Source organism: Diadema antillarum, unplaced genomic scaffold (genome assembly GCF_040938485.1).
Source record: "Diadema antillarum isolate AM-2024a unplaced genomic scaffold, OU_Dant_1.0 seq00000041_RagTag, whole genome shotgun sequence".
NCBI lineage: Eukaryota > Metazoa > Echinodermata > Echinoidea > Diadematoida > Diadematidae > Diadema > Diadema antillarum.
In genome coordinates this window covers 1,683,458-1,707,965 of record NW_027271153.1, presented here as the reverse complement: position 1 = coordinate 1,707,965, position 24,508 = coordinate 1,683,458, and the positions used below count along the sequence as shown (strand labels likewise).

Here is a 24,508-nt window from a genome sequence, read left to right as displayed (position 1 = left end):
CCCCCGCGCTCGTTGGAAGTTTGCCCAACCTAGCAGCTATATTCATGTAGGTGCGTTCCACATAGCAAATGCAACTTCCATTGCGCGTCTACTTAGTATAGGGCATGCAGAGAGATTTTATAGTCGGGTATATCGACTATACTGATGAAAGGAAACACGCAGACATGACACTGAATACTATAAACCCCAAGGAGTTATCCTTGGATAATAAACCCGTGTACTTGCGACAGATGATAGACCGGTGACATAAGTTCAACCCCACGCATAGAGGAAATGATAGAAATAAATGTCAAGATGATTATAATATATTCCGTATAATATACTCCGTAATCTTTACAAAATGTCAAATTTCGTATTTTAATCGTTGATTATGTGACATCGTTTCACTGAATTGTTTATTCGAATTAAAAAGACACTATAAACAAATGAGACAGCAAAAGGTGGAAATATAAAGTCAACGTTATACATACAGCTCATCAGTGTCACGGTCATGTTCCACAACTGCGTGGAAACAAAAATCCACTCATAACAGAACAGAGCGAATATCGACATGTTTTGGAAGTGTGCCACGATGTTAAAGGGAAAATTCCCTCGATGCATGTTCGCGTTAACTTTATTATGAGTAACATCAAAGCAACCATAAAAGCACAATAGAAGTTCCAGTATAAAACAAAAAACACCACCAACAACAACACAATCGGAATAAATGTAGTTATGGCATTGTGGAATTTGAACATGCTCTTATGAATTACACAATTTTTTAATGTAAAGATGATGACGTATCATTCATTTAGCTTCATAAATCTTCTATCTTGTTTTTACGTACCATGATTGTCATAAATCAGTTTTTCTTTATCGTCAAAACCGCCATTTCTCAATTAAAACTGCATTCATAAATCCATTTGATGTATACGAAATGAATCTTTTTCAAGTAATGTGAAAAAGGAACATCAATTCGACACGACATCAGTGGTGTGCTATAGAAAATATTGAATCTAATATTGAATATTGCATCTTCATTTCAGTCTGTCTCGCAACTATACGTGACCTATTACGTTTGATAGAAACAAATCCTCGGGAAATTGACTAGACATGTCCTAACTTTCCTATCATTATTTCGACTTAATCAAGCCCCCATGGCTGTCCGGCTTGTTTGATTTCACAGAAATCCATAAAACCTTTACTTTAAACTGGGTGGATTTTCACAATTAATGTCATAAAATGCGAGTTTCACTGTCGGAAATGAAGGTGGACTTCAGTTTGCAGCTGTATATAAAGGAATGTAGCTGCATCTTTTCAACGTTAAATTTCCATTGAACAAAGCCATGATGAGATCGAATGTATAAATAAGAATGTTCAGTTATTGATATACCTTTTATAGAGTCGGGAAAAATCCATATACATGTACAAATCAACTCATTCAATTATTGGAGACATAATTATTAATTACATATATCCAGCAACTTGTTTTTCAAAAGCAATCTGGTTACAGGCCTATATCAAAAAACGGTGAGAAATTATATACTGTATTGTATATAGGAGAATTTTGTTTAGCATTATAGAAATAATTATAGAGAGTCTGCTCCATGACCTCCGCCCATGCTGGACAGTCACCGTTCTGTTTATCTATAGGCAGGGTATCTTTACATTCAAAGGGGAATTGCTATCCCGGCAATGCTCAGGGGGTCTTGCTTTTCTATATGTATAAAACTAACAGATAATCTTATGTTCGTCGGACATCATTCTGTCAAAACGGAGTTAGTCCACTATTTGAAAGATAATATGTATGATCCAGATAAACAACAAAACATGCCACTAACCAGAAAACAAATCCGGTATTCTTTTCTTGTGTGCCATGACGACATTTTTTGACCAAACCTTTAATTTACGTCTTTATCAACTTCAAGAACAATCAAACTTAATCGTGATCTATTTTGCTTTTTTCCCAAGGTGCATTGACTTTTATATAGGTGTGACAGCTACTTCTTAGATTATCGTACAGAAATAAATCACGGTCACTACAGTCAACTTGTTTGTTTCGGCGAGTGGCTAAAGTTGTCCACAATATAGAACGGAAAATATGACTAACACTATACATTGTATACTCGACGGAAAATGCGACACCCCCGTCAACCCGGCACCACGTAGTCAGCCCAAAGAAGTTGTAGTTGGATGAATATGGTTATAGGAAATGAGGAATGTAAAACACTGTTACACAATATGGTTTCCTCGGCACACACATCTTCCTTTTTCACAGTTCTACATAGGCCTATACAGAGTTGGATTGAACTATCACAGTAGGAGGTATCAAAACAAAACTGCATTCTACCAAAATCTATTTTGCAAATCTTATTCAATCTGAGCTGTTAGACTATTTTTCCCCCCAGAAACTTTATGAAGGACATGTGATTTTGTGACACATTGTGGGAGCCAGATGCCTTTGTATTGAATGTTTTACAGACAAATGACGATAATTATATAAATGCTGTTTATCGTCATCATCATCATCATCATCATCATAATCATATCTTTGTGCTCCTGCATGAAATTCCTGCTAACCAGATAGCTAGGCTAGAGGATTGCCTGATATAGTGTGCGGTGACAAATTCTCCACTTTGTCAACATGATTAATTATATAATTTATGATAGGCAGCACGAATTAGCCTCTGTCTTTTAATACATACTTCAAATGTGAAGGAATGAAGCGTTCGGCCTCTCGGAGTCGAAAACATAATGCCGATTCTATTAATTTTCATTGCTGGAGGCGGCAAGGTGTAAGGACACAAAAGGTGAATAGCTACGTCGTGTCAAATATGCCCCTACGCTCAGTTCATTCGCAGTCGGAATTTAAGAGGGCGATCAAAAGAAGAGGAAAGGTTTCATTTATACGAGCTTGACGATTATCACATCTTCTGCCCTGTTGTAGATAATGTGGCGGGTGTCATGCACCTGTCATGTCGGCGTGAGGAGTGTAAACAACTAACGGTTTCGGGGTTTCTTCATAAACAAGCATGGCATAGTAAAGCGGCGTGCACTCAGCTGTGTTGGCAGGCTTCGCGCAGACGGCATTCACGTAATAACGTGCGTAGTAAACTGTGTGGTTGAATAGCTGACCGTCCAATCGAGCCAGCGCTTGCTGTCTGCGCCTTGCGGAGGCCATATCGCCCATCACCAATGAACGACTGCAATCTTTCTAGTAATCGAATCAGCCGAGGAGTACTAGACGGTGCATGCGGCGGCGGGTAACGGTACGGCCTGTCAGTGCAGCTGGTATGGCAACGTGAACGCGACACGGAAAATGGACGAGAGAAGACCATCAGCTCGATATGGACTAGACAAAGGATATTTTAACCTCGATAGCTCGGATAATAACGGATATATCGCCGGTACAGCAGCCTTCATGGAGAGGAGGAATTATAATCCATATCTGGCCTGGTTTGGCCTGAAGAAACTGAAAAACACGGGCGCTGAGAGTCGATCTGCCCTTGCAGCCGGCGTAGCTGGTATTGCGTTACTCATGTATATCTTGCAAGACTCATTCATATCGGCTTTACACATTTTGTGTGGTCTCTTTGCTCCCATGTTTAGTGTAATTTGTGCGTTTTACTGGCTAGCAATTTATCTGCGAAAGACATGGACTGGTAATAATGTGTACGTATTCTTCATGGCCTGCTATGTCGGCGAGATTTTCGGCCAGATCTGTTTTGGGGCAGCCAACCTCTTTAGCCTATGGCTAGTCGCTAGCGTCTTGGCATCGGCCTCGTTGGTCAGTATGACATCAACTTTGTCCACACCTCAAAGTGCGCTGGTCATCAGCTTTCTGAGTTTCATGCGATTTCTCAGTGGTTCGACCTTGCATGGATTACCTATGTGGATGAGGCCCTATTTTGCCTACTTCTGCGGAATTGCCGGCTGCGTTCTGTCCAAATACACGGAGGCTCATTTGTTTCGGCGAAGTTCCATCGTTTCGCCGTTCAATAACGACGGCAAAATTCCCGTCCTGCGGCGTCGGCGGACGTCATCGCAGAGCTCCGTGGCGAGTCATAGCCACAAAACCCGCAGAACGTCTCTACCCGCACTAATACAACGGCCACAGGTATGGAAACAACTAAGATTAAGAAAAAAATAAACAAGCAAAGTACTGTACAGTGCAATCAAGCAGGCCGTTTTACAGCCCATTCGTGATAAGTGGCGGGCATTTCTAGAAGTCACACTGGTCACTAGATGAATAGACACTAGAGAAGGTAGAGTTTTCTAGCTAATTACAAACACCATCATGCACCACCGCCACTACGAACACGAGAGTCGATATCAGCAGTGTCACTTGAGTATGTCAGTAAAATTGTTAGGTAGGGACTTAACAAATCTAAAGACGGTTACACTACACCAAGACATCCAAGTAAATTTAAGGCAAGTCAGTTGTGAGATTATGGCATTGTCTAATGACCATGAGGATGAGAAAGATCTTATAGATCTAATGCCAATGATCTACATGACACAATTTAAGTATTACTCCGGTGAATTTTTACCATCCATGGAACTACGTAGCTCCATGGTTTTACTAAGAGTCAGACCTTCAAGATGCATCAGTACCTTTAATTAAAGGCAGGAGCTGAAAAGGGTATTGTGTGTTGTTTACATCCTTCACAAGGCTAGGGCAAAAAGGGAGAAACCCCTGCCCTGATTTTTAACTGAATTGATTATGCACAGTATAACTGTTAGTCTCTTCAATAGTGGTTGCATGTGATGTAGCATTGTAGGCTACTACAATCATGGTACTCTGAAAGATGAAGCCATACCGAAGTAGTCCCACTAAATAGAGTGCTAGATGTGATATATTTAACGTCTTTGATACCCATTGCAGATTTTCTTCAGGCTATCAGAACCATTGAAGGCTGTCAATCATTCTTCTCTTTTTCTTTTTTTTTATTTGAATTATTTCAAGGGTGGAACATAAAAATGCAGAAACTGGTGATCTGGAAAGCATAATCATGCTTAAACATGCTTGAACATTTCATACAGTGGTTTCTAAGTATCTGGCAAAAAAGTTAAAAAGCTGAATCCTCCCCTCAACAAATGCTTTACTATCTCTGTAAAGGGGAAGTCCAGGCAATTTTCACAATTTCACATCACGTAGAACATGAATCGACAGCTCCATGTTTAGATTTGTGGAATTGAATAATCATGTGGTCCTTGAGCAGAGAAACCGATACTCTGAAAACCCAAAACAAATTACATTGTACACTGAACAAGGGAGCAGTTTCACCATAAGAATGCTTGAGTGGGGGCTCACCATAAGAATGCATGAGTAGAGGCTCATATTTGAGAAATGTAGCAATGCAATTCCATTACAATACTGCTTGCTTTTCAAGGTCACCTGTGTAGATTTTATACATGCTTTCATCTTTTGTTCTGCTTCTGTGAGCCCCCACTCATACATTCGTATGGTGAAGCTGCTATGTCATTATCCTTGCTCATTGTGATTGGTTTTAAATTTTGAAAACATTTTGAAATCACTCTAAATTCTGAAAATCTGTACCCAGTATAGCCAATTTATAGTTGTTTCCAATGTAAAAGTCTGAAAATCAGCCAGAGTTCCCCTCTGATATCTGTTCTACTAATGTGAGAAATTGCCTTGTGTTATATGGTTGTTGATATTATAATTGTTGTTGTTGCTATTTTTGAATATCTTGCATTGAGGTAGCCTTGCTACCAGTCTTGTGATAAAGGAAATATAATCCCATTGAAACACAGCTTCAGCTACTAAAAGTAAGCTGCCTTCTTCTGAATAACATTCCATTGAAAGATGAGATTGACTTTGGGTTCAATATCTGCTAGTTTCTTTTTGTGTGTGTGTGTGAAAGTACATAAATGAGTTGAGTCATGATGATACAGTGATGATAAACAGGCCACATTGCAAATTATTTTGTAATACAGTGCCTTGCCTATACCTACATGTACACTTGCAAAATGCCTTAAAAGGACAAATGCTTGTGAGGTCACAACTGTTACACTGTGTGTAAAGTTGAAAATTCATGAAGTACAATTTGTACAAGTATGTGATCTCTGCAAGTTCCATACAATATCATATAAAACATGTGGAGAATTATTTGCATACCACCCGTCTTGGCTTTTCATACCAATGTAAAAGCATGTCATAGAAAGCAAGTTTCAGGCTATATGTTCAGTTCAGCATTTCTCCCGTTGAGATCTAGTGTTATGGTGATACAACAGAGATGTGTAGCATGATATGATCACATAGATCAGTAGAATGCTGCCTGCTATTTTGCCAACAGTCATTTTTTTTTCCAAACAAATTATTTTGTCAACCATGCAACCATGGTATGTGAATTTACCTCCTGACACTGACCCTCATGATCCAACATAAATTATGGTGGTGTTACTGTTATGAAGTTTGCAGTGTTGCATCACCACATGTGTATGAGACGTCTGTTCATTTTGATTTATATGCATGTGTATGTCTGTGACCTGCAGAGCTACAAAAAACACCCATTAACTAAAAAACAAAACAAAATGAAAGCAAAGATATGTTGCAGCCTAAATCCATATAAACCTCAGTCATGATTTCTTGATCTAAAAGTGACATTGGTATCAGGGAGTAATAATGGCACGCTGTGGGACTTCATGACATTGCATCAATTTCACTGAAAATAACACAGATTTGCAGTTGTACGCAAGTGGTCTCTCTGACAGTCACACAGTGTATACAACATATGACATTTTCTCTTCTTGGAGAGTTTGAGTCTTAATGATTGACATTGCATCAATTTCTTGGAAAATAACACAGATTTGCAGAGGTACACATATCGTAAGTCCATTCTCTCTTCTAATACTGAGCAATGTGGCTCGGTCTTTCTGACAGTCACAATGTATGTGACATTTTACAAATTTGGTGTACCATTTTTTGGAACCAGCTGTTTGACCCCCTGTGGATTGATTTGCAGATTGATTGTTAACCAGACCAAATAATTGACCCCTGCATTCTGCAAATCAACCTGTTACTCATTACAGCAAAAACTCATTAAATCATAAAAGCCTGGTGTTTGATTTCCTTTTGAGATTGGCAGTCAAGAATGCATATTAAACGTTCCTTACAGAGAAGGGCAGGAGACGTCATGGGTTTTAGAGAATGATTTTCAAAATCTCCATCGGCTCCCCAACAACACTTTCAGAATTCTGCTTGTGTGAGACTTGCTTCAGGCATGTACGAATGTAGTGGATTATGTAGATACATGGGATTTATGAAATGCGATTGATGGCTCTGCTGAAGCAGATGCAGGTTGGGTTTACAGCTGGAAGGACTTAATTGCTATGTAGACTCTATGCAGTCAGTGGCAATTTCCTCTCTCCTTCAAGAGAAATGAGAAAACATTGACATCATTGATAAGCTCACATGACAGCAGTCTGTGTTTTGAGAGAATTGTTAGACTCAGGAACCATTAGGTAGTATTGGGAGTTTCCATTGCATTCAGCTCAGTCTAATTGCTTTCACTTGACATCTAGCCATAAACATAGCGCTTTGAAAACATTCAGCAACTGTACCCTATAGGGCTTTTTACACTTGTGTTTCTTAACCCCGGACTTTCTCTGACCCAGGACTATCTTTAGTCCCGTACCAATTTTTTCAGCTTTTTACACTCGCCAATTAGTCCCGTACTATCTCTTGTCCGGGGCTAAGGAGAAAACTGACCTTTTTACACTCGTATTTCTTAGCCCCGGACTTTCCAAACCACATGAATATTCATAATTACGCTGTGTACTGTACACGTACACGCACGCACCGGCAGCACTTGATTACCTCGTTTCTGATTGGTCAGTGAGGGTCGGACTTCGTCTCCGTCGCTTAGCCCAGGATTATTTTTTCGTTCTGTTTACACTCACTTGCTTGGCACCGCAATTGCGGTGCTAGCACCGCAATTGCGGTGCTAACCCCTGCTATTTTGCAGGGCCAGATAGTACCGTACTATCGGTGGGGCTAGCCCACTTTGGCAAAAACGAGTGTAAACAGAAAGTGGGCTAAGGATAGTCCCGTGCCAACGGTGGGGCTAAGGCCCCCCCCCCTTAGCCCCACCGTTGGTCCGGGGCTAAGCAAAAATTTACAAGTGTAAAAAGCCCTTACTTGTACATATCCTGTCGCGAATACTGGTGATGTCACATGGCACTAGTCATGTGATTACTAACCACATGAGTTATGGTTTGATATCGCTTTTGTTTATGCATACTATTCATCATGTCAATCACAATCGCATACCCCAGACAACAAGGGAATGCAGCTGCTAAGATATATGCTTTTGTGACTGTTTGATAAGCAAGCAGGCTTTCTGCATTCCTTTACTGTCAACTGGCATTTCACTCATAAAATACAGTGAGAGTACATTGAGAGACACTAAGGTACAGTATGCATGCTCATAGGAACATGTAATTGTATAGTATAGAGAGTACAAGCTGTTGTTACCTGAATCAGCAACTTCTACAGTGTTTTAAGGCATACATGTACTTCCATGATTTCATAATCTATGAAAAGCATGTTGTATGGGACCATAGCTTCCCATATTGGACAATAGGTAATGCTTACTGTGTGCAATACGAATTTCAATTTAAGAACTAGAACTCTATGTAAGAAGCAGATGAAGAATTTGCATCATCACAAGACACTGGGGCCAAAAAAAATTCCTTGCATTGAATGCAGAAATGAAACTGGCACATTGTTTCCAGATATTAATGTTCACTTTGCAAGTGTCGTACTTTAAATATAGATTTTAGGAAAGAATGATAGCCTCGTCCTCTAATATGACATTTTGCTGTAAATACACAATATAAACAGAAAGCAGGTCAAGTTTTTTTTTGTTTTGTTTTTTTGTAAGTGTGCATGCTCATTACCATACTCACGCATCATGTGACAGGCTAGCAATGTGAACAATGCCATGCTGTGGTTGTGTCACCTGTCTACATTTCCACACATTTGTTGGCGCGTGTAAGCATGCGATCAATAGATGTCGCCATATAAACATAAATCAGAACATGTGCTGTGGGGAAAGTCATACATCTATTGATTCAGGGAACCTGTGGAGCAGCCTCAGAGAGAGAGAGAGAGAGAGGGAGGGCAAGAACAGTTGAGGCAAGATGACATGGTGGGGTGAAGCAACATGAGGGAAATTCTGTGCATTATGTCACAAATGGAAGCATACAAGCATGCACTATACACGGTACGCAGATAACCTTTAACAGGTCTACAAATATATGCATTAAAATCATCTTCACAAGAAAGCTCTCTGTGAATCCCTTTCTTTCCCCAAGAAGAAACTCCTCTCCCCCCCCCCCCCCCCCCCCCCCCAACAAAGAAATAAATTTGATTTGGCCGGGTACCAGGCTCACTCTTGAGGTACACAGGAAGATTCCAACCCCCTTCATGAGTGAGAGGTATAGCACTTTATGATATTGATAATGGTCGTATCCCCCAGCGTCTCCCTCGACCTTTCAGCAGTGATTTGCCAATATGCCTAATAAGTCATTGTGCGATGGAAAAATTGCACAGGACTTGTTTACTGTCGAGCTCTGCGATGATGATGCGCTCTGCGCTCAGCCTCTGGCAGACTCGAATGGCCGCTGGGCACTCTGAAAGGACAACCAGGTAATCCAGTGCTTCCCTCAATGGAGAGATTAAGCATCTCCTTTTGGGCTCTGTCCTTCAGTTTGCTAGCAATAAAAGCAGGTTGACTCCAAAGCTGAGTTGGAAAGTATGTTCCGATGCAGAGGGTTGCAGGCAGTCCAATGACAAGTCTATGCAATCTGTGGTTATAGCCTGACTAATGGGTTATTTTAAATGTAGCATGTGGCATGTCATTTGTTCAGAAAAACAAAATACATGAAACAGTAATAGTGTACATGTACCATCTTTTACTAGGGAATTTGACACAACTTTGCTTGATACCAACTATTAGCAAGATTAAAAATTGACTATTTTGTGTGGTTGCTCTTTAGGTAAATGAAGCCATTTCACCAGTTTTCTTGAAACCGACCTAAATCTAGTTGTTGAAGATTATTACAGGAAGAGCTGATAAATGTTTTTGTACACTATAGTGTAATGTCCTTGATATAGGCCTGCATGTCTCAATTTAATACATGCTTTATTGAAACCCAGTAAAAATGAAGTTTTCAAGTGAGCAACATTATTCGATATTTGCATGCCTTGTGCTCAACAGGCAATAGATGGTTCAAACCAAACCCAAACAGAACAGAACAAAATGAAATGTTAGAAATAATCAATATCACAGCTTGATTCCTTTTTATTTCTGTGGAGGAAAAAACAAAACAAAATTAATTGGATTAAATATTTATGAATTTTGGTTTGAGTAACAGAGTTACTGTATATTTCTGTATTTAGAATAGCTTATGTTGTTAATTTGCTTTCATGAAATTCAACTGGAATATTACTATAACAAATTTTGTGATTATGCAGTCATTCCTTGCAAGGAGACATAAATATATTGTGTAGTACAAGGTTAATACACATTAGAACACTTGCTGTGAAGGCCAAGGTGTGACGCATGCATGAAATGTGGCATTTGTGAACAGTTGAGAGCAAAGTAGGACAGAAATGGACTGTTGCCCATTGTGTTACCCAGTTACAGTATAGAGCAATTGCAAATAGCCATTACAGTATCTCGATTGATATGCAGCGATGATTCAGCCAGAGAACTACATGTAGTGTGCTTCTACTCATGTGAATATGTGCCTAACGTTGTATGGACAGTGTTCCTACACACATGTTGCTGACATGGATCAGCATTTTCTGGCAGATGCACAATCTGTAGTAAGCACATAATACAAGCCTATAATACACATGTCTACATGTACATAATACTCTTCATGAGAGAAGACACACATGTATGATATGTGCTCATGTGGCTCTGTCTGTGCGTGTTTGTGTTTGAGCAAATAGGAACAGAGCATAATGCGTGGAATCATGGATGGGCCATTGTGGAGTAGAAAGAAAAGTGGAATTGATTGCCAATATGTCAAAAGGATTCCTCATACACAAACGCACACACACACACATACACACACTACGGATGTCAGCAAGTCCCCAGTCCATCTGCTGTACTTTTGCGTGACATTTTTAATACCTTCATGTTCCCAAGGAATTACTGTCATATGCTGTATACTCTTGTACAATGTACACCTGTATGGCTGTACCTGTCCTATAACAGCATTTGACAGTAGGCCTATACAGTCTACATGATGTGTATCAGTGTAAAAGATATTGCTAATGTAGCCTGCCTCTCAGACACAAATGTGCAGTAGATTCTACACTACATTGTCAGCCATTTTAAGCACACCAATTTTGGTTTGTGAAATAACTTCAGATAAAGATCTTAAAAACATATTATGCTAATTTGAAATATTGTGTCAGAACCCTCTTTTGAACATGGTTAACAAAATTGTGTTATTTGAAATACTGACTCAAAACTATGCAAAACATCAATTGATTTTTTTTTTCAAAAGAAATAAAAAAATCATGCTTTTACTCAAGACACTGAATAATTGATGTTTACTTTACATTGATGAAGGACAATTTGTCAATCAGTTGCAATAAGAACAATTGGATGCAAGATTCATTAAATTGAACCAGGATGAGACTACACGTAAGGTTGTGATGTTAATGCATACACTTAAACAATACTACATGCCCCAACCAGAGACAAGGTTGGAAAAGAAATACTTCCTGAGAAGAAACATAATTATCATTATTGCACAGGTACACTATACCCTACATATATTTGTCATCATAAGCTATGCCAATGTTTATGACTATTTCAGGTTTGTTGAACATTTGCATTGTTTTGTTTTGTTTTGTTTTTTTGTTTACATTTACCATGCATTGTATTCAGTATTCAACAAATGTATGCTATAAGGCTTGAAGATATCCATAGGAGAATATACTCTGAGGAGAGAATACAGGTGCAGGGTATACACACATGTCTCGGTGAAACTGGAGTGAAATCAGAAAAAAAAATGAAGAATGCAGTGGCAGCATGAATGTTACTGAATCAAAAAGCATGTGGTGCTGCAATATTTTATCACGCCCTCAAACATTCTCCCAAAAGAGACAGCTGTAACTCTAAAAAGACTGTAAGTTTAAGTTACAAACATTTTGCCCTTTGTCTTTTGTACAGTAATACAGAATGCCTTTTGTACAGTTTACAGGATGTCTTTTGTACAGTTTACAGAATACCTTGTAGGATGATACAGTATTAAGCTCATACAACTGTACTTTCACAGATAATATTTCAATCTCGCCCTTGAATAGTTTCTTACAGATACTGATCTGTTGTTCTACCACTTGCACCTCTTTCTTAACTTTTATTATTCATCAAAATTTGTGCTTGGTATGATAGATTTTCTGTTGATGTCATACATCCTCAAGTGAGATACATGTTTGTATTCCTGTGATCTATTCCTGCATGTCTGTTATGTCAGCTTTAATGTTCAAAGACCTCTTCCACCCCACCAGTCTAAATTTTTGATTAAATATTCTATGCTGTTCCATATTTGATAAATTGTATGTTGAGCTGTACATAATGTATTAAAAGTGTCCTCAAGTAACTCTAATAATGCACTGAATTTTGATCCATAAGTCAGACCCAAAGACTCACATCGGTCAGTGCCTGAGGTCTTTGTTACAGCCTTGCATTAAATTACAACCTCCATGGAAGTGCTCACTGCATGACATAAATATGGACATGTAAGATTCATCAGCCTGACATCCGATGACTTTATGTAAGAGCCTTGCCTTGCCGAGACCTTCTTTAATCACAATTTAACTGGCCATCAAAATGAACAGACAAAAAGGGCAAATAGTGAAAGATTTTGAGATTTGAAGATGTGCCATGCCACTTGCTATGTATGTCTTTGCATGCACATCTGACTCGGAACTAATTTTCGTTCTTCAGATTTTTTTTTTCCTCTGCACATTTTAAAAGGGCTACCACTTCAATACGGTGAACCCCTTTCTCCATTGACTGCGTACCCATCTTTGCTGCGTTGCCGGAGGCAGACCAGGAGCCAAAATTTTCTCGGGAGCGATCGGTGAAAGATGGATCTTATATCCAGAGCACAATGAGGAAGGCACACGCGCATGTGAAGATTGGAGCGTGCAATCGAGTTGGAAATTCAATATAATCCAGATTGATCGCTTTTCCCACCCACAAGTAATGATCGTACTCCTTTTCTCATGGCCTGCTGTTGATGCCTTACCAACTTAATTCACTTATGCTACAGAGCTTTTAGTGTCAAAATGAATGCAAATATCAAATAACACAATTTCCATTATTGGCAAGCAGCTTTCTAGTACCAAGCAGTATGTGTCATATTGCGATTCTTTCCTTAAACTTTATGGTATTGACAACACTGTGTATATGGTTTGTTATAATTTTGTATCTGTCGTGTACCGGTATATAAAACGTGGTTTGTTCACAGTTTATGAAATAGATGTAAAATGAACTGCTAATTGACAACTAGAACTGGGCTGAGTATGTGTAGCAACCATTGAAAGCATATTAAGGAAGACTTAATAATTTGAGATTTTGCTCAAAATTTCATATTTGTGTTCATCGGCTACAGTGTATGTTGTTAATGTTATATACCCATGAAATTCTCTATATCATAAACTGAATACAGGATGATAATTACTTCATGCAGTTTATTTGCATCAGTTGTAATATAGACATGATAGCAGTCCAATCACAAACAAATTTTTACGCTTATTGCTTACGTACTATTTGCCATGCCTTGGCTTCTCTCTCAAGCAGCTATGTCTGTTGCACTATTATCAGTTTTAGTAGGTCAGGATATTCCCAGAGTTTTTTACAAAATAGTAAGAAAGTTGTGAACATATATTGATGGTCTCCATCTGTAGGATTCCATGTGAGATGTCACACTTTAATAGACTTGTACCACCACAACTGTCTAAATTATTGTTGGAAAATTGAATTTGCCTGGACTTTCCTTGCTCTTGTGACTTTATTCATGCGCTGTCCTTGAGATAGGGCCTAGCGTCTTCCTTGGATACATTCCCTTTTGGAATTTTGATGCATGATGCCAGAGTCACAGATTAAAGCATCTGACTTACTTATAAATTCAAATCAATCCCAATGCAGTAGTGCCTGTATACCACTAATGCTTTTAGACCCAAGGTTTTACCTGATTACATAACATGGGTTAGAAACTATGTATCAAACATAACTGTCCACAGATATTTCACAAACTGTTGTGGAGCAATCATAAACAAGTTCAGGAGGCATTGTGTAGGGGTAACCCACCACAAGGATAAGACCAAATTGATTTTTTCCTTTTGTGTTATTTTGTGAGTGACCTGAGAGCCATCCTCACTGTCCAGTAATCTCCTGTGTGCATCAGTGGTCGCTAAACTCTTTTGTGTTTACCTCAAGCCCCCTTTGAAGCCCTTCTTAATGACCACTGAGCTCCCAGGGCTTTCAAACCCAGCTATTGATTTTTCCTGCTTGAGACCTACTATTGCTTGTGTCAAGGCCAGAAGAAATGAGAACGGGGTTGTGTCCATACTAATCATGCACAATGCATAGTACGTGTACGTACAATACATAGTATGTCTAGTAACATAGAGCTATTTGTAAAATTTGTTGTAGGCATGTGTGGGAATGACAACTACATTGTATAAGTATTTTGAAATGAAGCCTTACATGGTGTAGCAGCACAGACTAATGAGTATGTGTTATTTGTAAGACTTAAAACAAAAGGAATTTCCAAATGGACAATAGAGATTGAAATTGAATTGAATTGAATTTCTCATTCTTATTATTGCCACAGTACAAAAAGAGTACAGATGCAATTGGAACACACATACGATTTCAATGAATAGTTTGAAAACAAGTATGAAGATCTTCACAAAACCAAATCTCTATCGCAGATTTGGACCTGTGACACAGAGAGAAAAAGTAAAATAACAACAAAACTAATGTCTCAGATGGTAACACTTGCTGATACCCACAGACGAATGGTCTGTAAATCTTAGCATGTACAAATTGTATGTTTTACACATTTGTTGAGATTTTTTAGGTTCGTATGAGCCAAATGGAATGTACACATATATGTCTGATTGCCCTTGCAGAACAAAATTTTGGCCTGTCGATCTCAAGAGTTCATTAATTTTGGTAAAGGGAGCGACACTGAGGCTGTGAATTTTGTGGGAATGGAGATCTCACAAATCACTGAGCGTGACACAATGTCTTCGCCAATTGCTGTGTCCAATCATAAAGCTACTGTTGTAGCTCCATGGTCCAATCTTCTTATCTCAATACCTCATGAATTGGCCAAAGTGGTGGTGATTACAGGTGGCTGGAAGAATTGGCTGGACCACAGACTTTCACGCTTGGTGGAATGTTCACAATGCCATGTGTACACATTGTCTGATGGGCTCATGTCCTGCTGCTTTCTGTTTTTTCTTTGTTGGCCAAGTAATGGTCTTCTCCGTATACAGTATACATATCGTCTGAAGTTCTTCCTATCAATTCTTGTATAGACTGCTTCTCTCGTGTGAAAAAAAAAGGAAATAAGTAAAGAAAGAAAAGAGATCCGAGATCAGGACGTCAAGAGCATTCCTCTGTTCAACTGAAATATTGGTATTTCATCATGAGAGGTAATGCCTAATCTCCAACAATCTTGCCTAGACATGGAATACAGTGTACTCTCTTTCATATTGCCTTATACATTAAATGCTTATACTTTACTGTACATATCTTATCATGATGGCTGTATTGTAATGTTTGTAGCAGTGTATTTTTTTAGATGTGTATATGATTGTGTGGAGGAAGGGTGCATGCAGTATATCTTGTATGGGAATAGTTCTATAGTCGTATCTACTATGACTGTACTTTGAAGGCCCATTGTATTGTTTCACTGTTTGCTTTTCATTGATCTTGAGATAAACTAAAACATCAATGAGCGATACCATGGAATGATATCATGTGGCTATCAAAAACCAAACAGTACTTGAAGGGGGATACAATATCGTCATTATTCAAACAAGTTAAGATGCATACAAATGTACAGTACTGTACATTGTACCAACCCAAAACATTCATAAAGCTCTGTGACACATGCATGCTTATGATTCTGTGGTGGTATGAAAATATCTGTTTCTGCTGTTAAGAAGCATTTTACCATACTTCTTCTTCATTCAGTTGTAACATTGATGATACTGATGTTCCCAATAAAATAAAAAACATGTATGTGTATATGCAGTGTGATTTAGTGACAGTACGCTTTAGTCTGTGCCAGGGAATATGTCTTTTCTTATAGGTCAGTGTGTCATTTCAATATCTCCCTCATTGCAAGTTGTCTTTGCCAATCTGTAGGGCTTTCAGATGCAATGTATTGTTTTTGAATACACCATATAATTTCATGATTTTTTTTTTTTTTTTTGGGGGGGGGGGGGGGGGCGAGGGAGGGGCTGCTCCAGAACACCTTTCTTGATTCACTAGCAATCATTTTGGTTACCATTGCTGGATTTTAGTCTGTGCCTTTTTTTTTATAGGGCTAAAGTTGCCAGAGATGGCATGATTTATACAAGCCAAAACTTGCCAGCTGTCGGCATGCTCAACAAACTCGCATTTATTTCAGTGGCAACTTCATATAATTTGTTGATCCTTATCAGAGGGATGTTATAAGCATCAGGCATATTGTGCCCTCAAAGTGTGCAGTAATCTCATTATGATACATATGTACATGAGATGTTTCCATGTCAAGCTGTAGCACCACTAGCTTTACGTAGCATTGGGACGAAGCGATTTGAATGAAACTTTCATTGTACATTATCTAGCAGGTAATGATTTATGTAGGCAGAGGCTTTTAATGTAAGTGATGAAAGTAAAGCCAGTGAAAAAGGGTAACTGTTAGTGCATGTCTCCTGTTCATTACCTCCTTTGATGACCTGTGTTTTAAGGCGCTTGTGTTCCAGATATGTGCACCAGCCATAATCCCATTATATCCCTTTGTCTGACAAAATCTGTTTCATGTGCCAACGCTGCATTTGTTAAACAATTGTAACAGTCCAGTCACCTCTTCTTTACTGCCCTGGTGCTTCTGCCATTGTTGTTGTTGTTGTTGCTGTTGTTGTTCTTGTTGTCGTCATTTTTGTGATGGCATCTTCCCCCTTGGAACAGGGAGGTACCCCTGCTTGGAATATGCTCTCTTCATTCAGTACCCACACAAGGTACATGTAGGTTCACGCTAGGCATTGGGAGATCTGGACCTGTGACCTGCTTCTCAAATAGTCCGATTGAATCCTGGGGCACTTTGTCAACTCCATTGTTCAATGGAGGATCTCTTTGATTACATAACGATGCCCTCTTTTCATTCAAGCACAGGGTTAAAGTGTGTGAAGAGGTATCCCCATTTCGCACAATGACTGAAATCCTCCAACAGCCAATTCAAACACAAGCGTTAATTAGTCTCAACTGTTCAGCCTGTGACACGACAATTTAAATGGGCAATGCAGTGTGTTTTTATAATCTGTTTATTGATACTGAGTTGAGATGAATGCTCACATCCGATATCTGTAGGCCTAAATAGACTTTAAAGAAGAATAAGCATACTCTGATTCGCAGAAGCCAAAGAAATGGAGCAAGAAGCGTGTGCATGTTGAGATATTTTACGCTAGTGTAGAGAGTCTCACATAATAATATCCAATTAGTATTCATTTTTAAAAAAGATTTTGCTGCATTTTCTCTCAGTAATCTGGAACTTACTGTATCCAACCATGATGGACCTGTTTCCATAATTGAAAGATTATGATACTCTCGCTAGGTGTACATATGGCCCCTGACTTCAGTTCAACCAGTTTTCATCTCTCTCAAGACAAAAGAGCGCTAAGGAGCGTAATTCACCTGTTCAGGTATTTGCTACAATTCTTATAGGACATACGACGTACAAACTCTGCGGTCAGATGCTTGTGCAGAGGCTACCAAATCTGTTGACAAGTTTGTGAAAGTGAATTGCATCATAGAATCCCCTGATTTGTATAAAACGGGTAGAAGACTCAGACTAGGCTTTCAGTCTGAAGGAGCTGTTTGTGTTAATAACACATTGTACTTGTGCCTATTCTTTTTAGTTTCTGATTGTCCTCAATGGAATAGAGAGGGGGCTAGAGAGTTCTCTCCCTAACCCCCCCCCCCCCACTTGCATCCTGTCAAGTGTTCCATTGTGGCCCTGAGTCTTTCTTCAGAGGGGGCCCCTGTGTCCCATATTATCAGTAGGAATGTGTCAAAACAATATGTGAATTACAAGCAATACTAGTACATATTGTCACATTCTCCAATGAGCTGCAAAGCTCCTGGCTAGTGGGACGTGTATGGACTATCACTGCACAATGTGTGACCCATTTTTCACTGTCCTGTTCTTTAGCCATGTGTGTGTACTCGATATCAAAAGAGCTGAAAGGAAAAGTAGAGTGTATTGGTTCAGGTACAAATGCTAACTGCATCCATACAATTTAACTATTCATGTGACAATCTCTTTTGTAAGATTAGTTCAAACACCAGATCAATTCTTTGGGGCAAAATGGAATGAATACATTGAAAGCCTCTCCCCAGCTCTGAGCCAGCAAAAAACTAGAACACGATCAGATTTGTGCAAATTATACATTTTGGTCAACAGCAAGGTGACTTGATTTAGGATGGTGAACTTCCCACCGAAGCTTTATATTATTGTATCTTGTCCACAATTTTACAGTAACATGATATCTGCAAAAAATGCATACTAACTACATAAAGTGATTTAGAGCATGACTTGCTTTGAAACTCAGAACAGTTGGTCTGGTACATTTCGTCAACCCCTCTCAAGCTCTTTATAATCCTGTGGAGGAATTATAAAAAGATTTTGAGTCAACAAATGTCCAAAGTAATTTCTCCAGTTCACTTGTGGTTTGTACTGTGTGGGAAAATTTGTTCTTTTTTTTGTACCATATATTCTGGAAGCAGTACAAGTATCCAAGAGTTCCATACCAAATATTATTTTTTACTAGAGTGTGATCTGATATGTCTTAGATATTGTTTGCAACATATTATGTTTCTTATATTAAGGTGTTATATCATCCTGTGTTTGTACCATCATCTCTGTCTATCTGTTTCTCTTCCTATGTTTGTCTTTGTCTGTCAAAACTGTTTGTCTATCAAAACTGTTTGTCTATTTGTATATCTATCTGATATCTATCTCTCTACCTGTCTATATCTATCTATATCTATCTATCTATCTATCTATCTATCTATATCTATCTATCTATCTATCTATCTATCTATCTATCTATCTATATATCTATCTATCTATCTATCTCTCTATCTATCTATCTACTGTATCTATCCATCCATCTATGTTTCTGTCGAGCTGTCCTGTATATCTCTATCTGATATTTCTATCTATCTATCAGTAGGTGTCATGTCTCTCTCTGTCTCTCCCTCTTTCTCTCCCAAGCGCTCTCATTTATCTCTGCCTGCTATGGATGGTGAGATACCCTACTTCCCATGTGTGGCTCATACCTTGAATGCTTAATTGGTGACAGGTGGAGAAGTACAGCAATAAAATGTCAGCTTTTGTCCTCGTTAACTGGACATCCATATATACTGCTTGAGGATGTCGTGCAGGCTCCCAAATTGTACCGTGGTGTGAGGTAGGCTTTAATACGGATGGTACACAGTGGTTATGGTACTGTGTGTCCGTCGATATCTTGAGACTCGTCAAAGTCAGCCCCAATCATAATACAAATATACCACAGCAACAGACAAGGTCAAGTGGTAGGGGAATATGACAATACATGTACCAAGGAATGTATCAGGTTACTATTGAGATCAACCCACCTGGATGGTATGACACAAGTGACTGATGACATACTGACATATACAGGGCCTCTAATGTCATTATTTTTGCACATAGGATACTGATCTTGCACACAGTTTTTAAATACCAGGTACTCATCTGTTCTCCTCCACCCCCTTCCCTTCATTCAAAATGTTTTTACCAGTCAAGGGTAATAAGCTCTCCCTTTAGGTGTTTTGTAGGTGCATCTTGCTTGTTAAAATGCTCCAATCTGTTCATCACAGTTTAGAATATTGTAGAACACACATGCATGTACATAGCCCGTAATGCTGGAGAATGTATGAAATTTAACCAGTGAACAAGTGCTATTCACAGACTCATTCATAGTGTGTTTATAGATAAAGTCAAAGCTAATCTTTGAATTATGTTTTGCCCATCAGAATGTGGTTTTCCTATCATTAGCTAAGAGTTGTAAACATACCAGGTGTGTAGGCCCTACCTTGGCAGTAACATATTATAGACAATGCCAATAGTTGTTGATGGATATAAAATCTTTACAACCTATGTGGCCAGCTACTACAAGGCAGGTCCCTTTACACCTGTCCTGTGCAGTGATTGTTTTCACATTTATGAGCAGAGTTTTGTTTACCCGCAGTACAATACAAGGCACTAATTGCCGGTGTTTCTGTGATAAAGGCTCCCTGAAGGGGGTACCCTACAATACATTGCAGGACTCAAAATGAGATCCTGTGCATTGTATAGCCATGGCGGATATAGCCGAGAGTGAGTCGTATATCGGGGATAAAAGAATATCACAACCTGTATATAAATCGTTGGCCAGGTGCACAGATGGGCATGGTGTTTGAACAAAGCGCAGCTTGTCAATAGAAACGCACAAGGCAGAAATCAATGGCGTAGACCGACATTTACTGTCCAGGCATGCCTCACATAGACATTTTGTCATGTGCCGGAATTAGTTCATTCTAAAATTTCTTTAGACTCGTATACCCACATAGTGTGTATCTAAAATTTCTAATGAATTGCTGAGGATTTCTGATATAAACATTAATTGAACAGGGGTGAGTATTACTCTTTAGATGATACCAAAAATTTGGAAGTTCACAATGAATTGTATGCTAGCTAAAATGATTGACAAAAGAAGTATTGTTATCATGACGCGAGTTCAGATCTTTTGAAGGATTTCATCAGAAGTGGAAAAGCTCATGCCGCCACTGTAGTGCACAGAATGAATGCGCAAGTACAGTGAACCTCAAAATAATTATTGTACTGACAGAGATGTTTGTACCGTTTGCTGCCTATCATACACTAGTATCAATGCACAACTCTGTTTTTGTGTGTTACAGCTGTACACCTCTTTGCATGGTTCTGATACAGTATGCTGTTTTGGGCAGTTTTAGTCCAACCCCCATCTCCACAACCCCAGCACCGCTCCCCCCCCCCCCAATCACTCCCCTCACACACACACACACACACACACACACACACACACACACACACACACACACACACACACACACACACACACACACACACACACACACACACACACTGCCCATGACTTTCAACTATCCTATAATGTCTGGAACCTACCTGGAATTTGGTTTTGAGGTAGCATTTCCTGTCACAGGCATGCACAGAAACATTTGATACATTTATGATAAAAAAAACAAAATATAGTGTACTATGTACATGTACCCGTAGACATGTTAACATGCGAAGCAGGGGCATGCGTATGAATGAAATGGTTGAGTATGTACTGCAGGAAATGTTATGCAGTGATGTGTGGTGATGTGCATAATTACATACCTAAGTCAAATACTGTTAAAGCTGTTATTTTCCATACAGATATTTACACGAATGAGGAGGACATTTTCATGAGATATTGTTTTCACGATATGACACCTCGCAAGTGCACTAATGCCTATCCATTCCCTAGTTACAAAATTTAATGCGATCAAGATGAGGTGGCAGTATTTTCCTGTGTTGTTAAAGAAATTCATGGCCCGACTGTGATTCGCAAAATTTGCAAAAAATTAAACCCTTGCAAAAATTACATTTTTTTTTTTCACTATAATGCTGTATTGAACTCACAGTGATGTGTGAAGAAAGCTTTGATATAAAAATTGAATGATCTCACCTAAGAGAATCGACTATGTCATACTCTATTAAACTCTAAAGGTGTCTGTTTGTGCATGTTTAGTACTTTTCGTCATGACAAAACAACAACAGCTGACCCTCTTGAATCAAAGTACACAGTGTATTCAGATCTGCAAATTCACATGCTGCATGTAAGCAGTGCATCTGAACTGCTTTGGCTTTAGTACATGTAGCATAGGAAAAACAAGAAAATGCCAGCAATGATGGCATTATAAAACTTCAATAATGGTTACAATACAATATTTAGAATTTAGGCAAGCCACACCTTTAATTAAAAGGGCCTTTTGAACTTTTGCTTTAGTTGCTCAAGGTTGAATTATATTTATAAGCACAAATCTAGAGTGAGTAATTTTCATGTATTGAATATGAAAGTTCATATGCGGCTCTCGGTACATTTTCAATATTAGCATGTGCTGAAACTGAGCTGCGCTGCCTTTGATAGCATCTAGATGATAACACAATAAAGTGATAAACTAGTAAAAACATGCACACACATGTACAGACACACATACAAACATCACTGCAGGATGCATGGTTTGCTGATCAATGGTGCTTTATTCTTTCCCAGATGGAAGAAAGAGCAGGATGGTCTCTAAAATGACAGCACGCAATCTAGACGTTAAATCGCGAGGCAAATTTCATCCCAGTGCGCCGCATTTTAGACCCCCTCCCCAAAGCGTGCAGTTGATTGCAAGTCTTCTCGCAATTAGCTTAGGCCTGACTTGATTTCAAAAGCAGCTTGTCCATTACGTGATAACGTCTTATGCTCCCTGCTCCAGACAGCCGAATCTCTGGCAGTGTATGGAACGCTGCAAGGGAATGCGAGTTGTAATATATTACATTAAGGTTTATCTGAATTTCAAATCAGCCATGGATTTGATTTCGTTGCCGGAGCCTTGTCTTCTGAATGTAACTGACTCCTGGACGTTAGTGTGCATCGTTTGTTACGAACAAATTGAAAAACAAAACCCAAATGAAGTGAACGAGTTACCAGCAGAGACTTACATGATGCCTCAAACGTACTTTACCTCTTTTGGGCTTGTTCATATTAATTTGCAGTTGGAGCCAATGTTGTGTGGCCCAATGTGAGTAATGATAGTGTTATGAGATGGCAGTGTGCGAGAGAGGGAGGTAATGCCTCCCCCTCTCTCTCTAAATCTCAGATACACATGTTGTGTTGTGTGCTCTATGTCCAGTTGGCCAGAAACTTTTCATTGCCACAATCTTTGCATGTATATATATCTTAATTGGTTTTTCTCAAAAAGTTAGCCCGGCTGGAAGAGAAATTGGTTTTGTTTTGGCATGTCCAGTCATCTTGTGTACCTCTACTAGTGCTTTTGTGATAAGAAACAATATCTTGATCAGTGAGGAAGCAGATCTTTAATGTGTATGCTGTAGAGATACCACTTCAAAGTTATGGCCAAGTATTTTTTTTTTTCATCAAGGCACCCCGTTCTACCCAGAGCAGAGCAGACATATAACCATACTGAGTGCTACTCCATGTGGACCAGAAGTAGCTGCAGTTGGTATTGTTTATATGTATTTAGCATACACTGTACACCTGGCAGAGAAAATGTATCACTCTGCAGGGACTTCGAAAAACAAAATAATCGTGACACATTCTCTTGAGGTAAGATTCCTCAAACATCTTTTGAAGAGTACCCCATCCCACGATGAAATTGAAGATGAACATCCTTTACAAAAAACAGCAACAACAACAACAACACAATTAACAGAAGTGAGGCAAGCATACATTTTTTTTCTTCTATCTTATTGTCTGAGCTAGCCCCATGTTTTCCCAGAAAAGTGGTGATATAGTCGCACTATGCCTGCAGGGAAAGCAACTTCCCATTTTTTAGGTGACCTTTTTATCTTATATCCCTCCTCCTCCCCCCTCCCCCTTGCGCTGGAGAGATTGGCATAATGTACAGTGGTCATGCAACAGAATTGTGTCATATCTGCTTCTTCAATATGGCATCAACATTAAGTGTAAACAAGTTGCCAACGAGAATGAGAGTTGAATCAGAGATAGCTTTATGCAAAAGAATTATGTTCGTACATGGGTATGTGTTATGCTGTCAGCATCCTGTATCGTCTTATTAACGCTGTCTGTACTGCACATTTGAAGTTGCAAATCCGGAATATTGCATTGTGGGATATTCCATCCAGTGGATGTGCAACTGCCCATGGCTGACAAAGCTGAAGCACAGTCGGCATACTCTACGTTAAAATTCTGTGCATAATTTTCTAACAGAAAGTCGTTCCTGACTACAGGAGGCTTGCCCGAAGCAGGGAGGTGTTATAGATGGAGTAGAAACTAATTGCTCTCCTTTGAAGTCATGTGCGACACCGCAGAGAAGTTATGTCCTTAACTACAAGATACCCAATATGTGCCCAGGAGCTTTGACAAACAAGCACATCAGTAATCAGAACAACTGGTGCTCTCATTGCTGGATAGACC

The 24,508-nt window shown here is 39.1% G+C and overlaps 1 protein-coding gene across 1 annotated transcript in view; it reads left to right on the top strand.

The window, feature by feature from the left end:
- Window positions 1-3,229: 3,229 nt before the first annotated feature.
- Window positions 3,230-24,508, top strand: part of LOC139725452 (cGMP-inhibited 3',5'-cyclic phosphodiesterase 3A-like) — a 53,413-nt gene continuing 32,134 nt past the window's right edge. Inside the window, exon 1 of the mRNA XM_071636526.1 lies at window positions 3,230-4,096. Coding sequence (XP_071492627.1) covers window positions 3,299-4,096 — 798 coding nt within the window. The 5' untranslated portion in view covers window positions 3,230-3,298. The remainder of the gene's footprint in view (window positions 4,097-24,508) is intronic.